At 29.7% G+C, this 4,412-nt stretch overlaps 1 protein-coding gene across 1 annotated transcript; it reads right to left on the reverse strand.

Moving 5' to 3' along the window:
• Positions 1 to 3,225: 3,225 nt before the first annotated feature.
• Positions 3,226 to 4,103, reverse strand: LOC115992840 (copper transporter 6-like). Its single transcript, XM_031117109.1, has one exon. The coding sequence runs from the start codon at positions 3,946 to 3,948 to the stop codon at positions 3,415 to 3,417; it is 534 nt and encodes a 177-aa protein (XP_030972969.1). The 5' UTR covers positions 3,949 to 4,103; the 3' UTR covers positions 3,226 to 3,414.
• Between the last annotated feature and the right edge of the window lie 309 nt (positions 4,104 to 4,412).

Here is a 4,412-nt window from a genome sequence, read left to right on the forward strand (position 1 = left end):
ATTATCATCATCCATGGCTGCCTCTTCCTTCTTCTCTCCCTCAGACAAAGCCTTTGCCCTTTTGGGGTTGTTTTGGCGGCTGTGTGAGAGAGTCCTCCAGTATTTGCTTCTGTTTTAAAGGAGGCTGTTTGGTAGAGTGTACAGTACAATGGGTGTTAGTAATACTAATACATATCGTCTGGGCTGCACAAAGACTTTTTCTACCGTCACAACTTTTGCCCTAATGAATTATTTGAAAAGTTACATTTAGAAAAAAAAAATTTCTGGCACATTTAATTAATTGAATGTAGATTATAATAAGAATGGTAATATTTAATATTTGTAATAAAAGATGTTGTAAATTATTAATACTATTCATGCTTTGTAAAATTAGAATAAAATTAATTGCTACACGCATATGGAAAGTGAGAAATTATTATTATTTTTTATAATTGTTATGTGCATATGAAAAATTTATATTTTTAGAAATATATTAAAAATAAAAATTATTACACATGCTAAGTAATATATTTTTAAGAATATATTAAATTAATTATTTTATGATTGTTAATTTTAATAATTTTTATGTTTATATGGAAAATTCATATTTTTAGAAATATATTAAATTTATAAATTATTACATCTTCTAAGAAATATATTAAATTGTTATAATTGTTTTAGCCAAACACAAAATTTAATGTTAATAGAATTAAAAATTATGTCTTTGCCCCAAATTCTGGCCCCACATGCCACATCCAAAACACACAGTTAGAGATTCTCAAAAAAAAAAAAAAAAAAAAAAAAAAAAACACCACTAGCACAATTAGAGAGGATCGGAATAGCTATTCCTAAAATTTAAGGAATTGTCATTATAAACGAATAACTAGTCCCTATACTCTAAAAAGGTGTGGCTAATCTTTTCATCTACAAATAATAAAAGTAGTAACAATAACAACAACTAACCTTTTTATATATGTGCTACACACATATCCAAATGCTCTTTTTAAAAAAAAATAAAAAAGATTAAAGTAAGTCTTTCATCTTTAAAGTTTGGGGTTATTTTCACTTAGCGTCTGTTTGGATATCATTTATTGCTAAAAACTAAAAACATTGTAGCAAAATAATTTTTAAATGTGTGAATAATACTGTGGGACCCAGTTTTAAAGAAAAATTTGCTGAAATCCGTACTTGCGAGTATCATGAATAGTACACGGGATCTACAGAAAAAACGCAAACATGCATTTTTTTCCTTTTCATCGCAATCTAAACTCAGCTTTAATCTTTTCTATTTCAAATTTTTTATTTAGACCTTCATGTTTGATTTAGTTTTCCTCTTAGTCATGTAATCTATTTATGTGTAATTTGACTATTTATAATATGTTCTTCTACCTACAAGGCTTTAACCATAAAATTCATACATTGTATAACATTTTAGAGCGAGTATTTAACAAAAATATTAAACATGAAGGACACTTTATTTTTATTTTTAAGGAACAAAACATGAAGGACATTTAACTGTTATATTACTAACAAAAATGGATGGTTGAACTACCATAAAAACAAGATTTAACGTGAAGGGTGAACATGAAAATTTTTTCAACTTATGTTGGTTATATCTAAAAGATTTTTTTTTTTTTTTTTTTTCAACTTATGTTTTTGGAAAAATCAATTTCAAATAAGCAACAAAGGCAGTTTTAAAAATAATGAAAAGTAGAATGCCAAGAGTTCAATAATAATAATAATAATAATAATAATAATAACTATTCTTTTTTTCTCCTCCCTCTTTCCAATATAGGGTAATATGATCCAGTGGTGCAATCCATACAGATATATAGTGTCAATTGGTATATAAGTTGTGTTGAGAAAATCAAGCCACCAACCTAGCATGCGAAGTATTCCTCATGATTTTTTATTCAACATTTCAACCCAAAACAAAATCTCTACCGTTTTGGTCGTGGTCTGGAAGTTTGGAAATAGTATATTTTATATAATGGCTACATGCAACATCTTTCTTATATATCGGTGGATTTCCCACTTGTAAATTTCATATAAAGTTTGGAAAATGGTATATTTTATGTAATAATTACATACAACATCATTCTTTATATAAAGATGGATCCCATACATGTGAATTTCATCTTCTTATAAAGTTTGGAAATTGTATATATTTTATGTAATGGTTACATGTAACATCCTTCTTATACAATAGTGAATCTCCTACTTGTGAATTTCATCTTTCATATGAGAGTATGTTATAAGCAATTGTTTTAAGAAAATGGAATTTATCTAAATTTATTATTTTATGAGAGGGGCAAAAACTATATACTAAGTTTTTTTTTTTTTAAAAAGAAAAAAATTATACATACATTTTAATATTTTCTTTAGTCTACATGGTAATCTATCAAAATAGATAAGCCTCAAACATAGAGTTATACTCATTTGGGCTTTTCCTAGGGGAGAGAGGCAAGGAGGTAGGGTGTTTTGGGCTTTATTGTAAGGGCTTGAAGTGGGAGCTAGGGCCCAATAGCGCTAAACACATGGCAAGTAGAGTAGTGTACGTATAATTTGGGATAGTCGAAGGCCCATTTGCGCGTTTCATGCAAATTGCAAACCGAGACCACGAGTAGTATAATTAATTAATTATCAAGATCAAAGATCTTGTATCAAAAAAAAAAAAAAAATCAAAGACGTGAAGTATATAATTATGATCCAATATATAATAATAAAACTTGTGGGGAACTAATTAACTGAGTATGCGTGCGTTTGGAATTTGGATGCATTTTTTTTTTTCATATTTAAATTTAAATTTCATTGTTTATTTGTTGAAAATTAATTAAAATATAATAGTAATGAGACTCTCAAAATTGTAGATAAACTAAATAAATAAAAGAAAAGGCCGAACAGAATAAATCACCAGTACTAAATTAATGGTCAAAGTAGAACTTTAATTAATTTTCAACTAAGTTCCAAAGAAAAATCTTAAGGAGCTCCTCAAAAAAAAAAAAAAAAAAAAAAAAAAAAAAAAAAAAAAAGAAGAAAAATCTTAAGGAAACCGGGGAGGGTTAAACTGATTCGGCTGTGATAATTAATACAATACGTTAATTTAATTAAAAAGGTTCCTCTTGAACTGAGATATTAGATGAGTAGATAATTAACAAAAATGAAGTTGAAGGATTTTCTTCTAGTATGCAAAAATGAAAAATCTGCAATTCTCAACCTAGAATTTAAATTTTCTTGCAAGATACGCAGGCACAACAACTTGTACATTATTTTTGTTTGCAAGATCCAAATATTGTTACAAAAAATTATAAATTTGGAGTACTAAGTTTCACAGAAAATAGGATAATCATATACAATTGAGTATATATACCAATATGCATAAAGAAATTATAATGACCATACAGCTGCAAATTAAAGTTTGATGTGCTCTTCTGATTAGCAAATCAGTGGTGGAAGATCAGCTGGATCCTCGCAAGGAGAGATCTTTGATATTTTTGAATCGTCAAAAGCCCTACTGCCAAAGATGAAGAACCCTATTGTATATCCTGCAACTGCAGCTAGTAGAATGCCAAGATTATATGACATGACTGCAAGCATGACCAAATAGGCCATTCCAACTCGAAATGCATACATTGCAGTTTGTAAAATCCCAGCTGTGATGTTATCCATGGTAGGCTTGATGAATTTGGTATGCGAAAGCCACTCTACTGCCAAACTGAGCACAAACACAAGTGTTAAGGCTAACATATAAGAGTTGAAGTTTGAGCCTGGCCAACCTGGGAAGAGAATTTCAATGGCATCACCCCAGAATAATGTCATGTGTGATTTCATATTTTTTGATGTATATGACTCTTTCACTCTTAGGAAATTGAAATTAACGATTATAGGTATAAGTGAGTTTATAAGGGAAAGGAGGCCATTTTCGTGGTGGTTGTACCTAAACTCATCTATGTAGTACCAGTACATCATGTACTACCATGATGCTCTTTTAATTTGCTCAACCTAATAGTACTTCCATTGCAGACCCAAGAGGCCATTATTGGCCATTATCATAATTAATTATTGACTTTGGACATTAATTTTATCCGCTAAAATAAGGAAAGAAAGAAAATAGATGGATGGAACACTTCTCATGCCCAGGAAAAAAAGGATTCGATAGAAAAACTAAAGCCCACAGTACTCCAAAGGAAACTAAAGTACGCTTGGCTTTTGTTGTACTACGCAAGAAAGTAGCAATAGCATTGCAGTACAAATACCATCTCCATTTCTTTTGTTTGGTTTCTATAATTTTCACATAAAAACTCCCTTTCACAAATAAATCAAACCCCAAAACCCTCCAGGAGTAGGAGTCTGTAGGACCCATTTCTTCCAAGAAAAACAAAAAGGTTCAATCTAGTCACTTTTGAAACCCAGCACCAGAGTCACAGCTCACC

This window comes from Quercus lobata, chromosome 1, assembly GCF_001633185.2.
Source record: "Quercus lobata isolate SW786 chromosome 1, ValleyOak3.0 Primary Assembly, whole genome shotgun sequence".
Taxonomy (NCBI): Eukaryota; Viridiplantae; Streptophyta; class Magnoliopsida; order Fagales; family Fagaceae; genus Quercus; species Quercus lobata.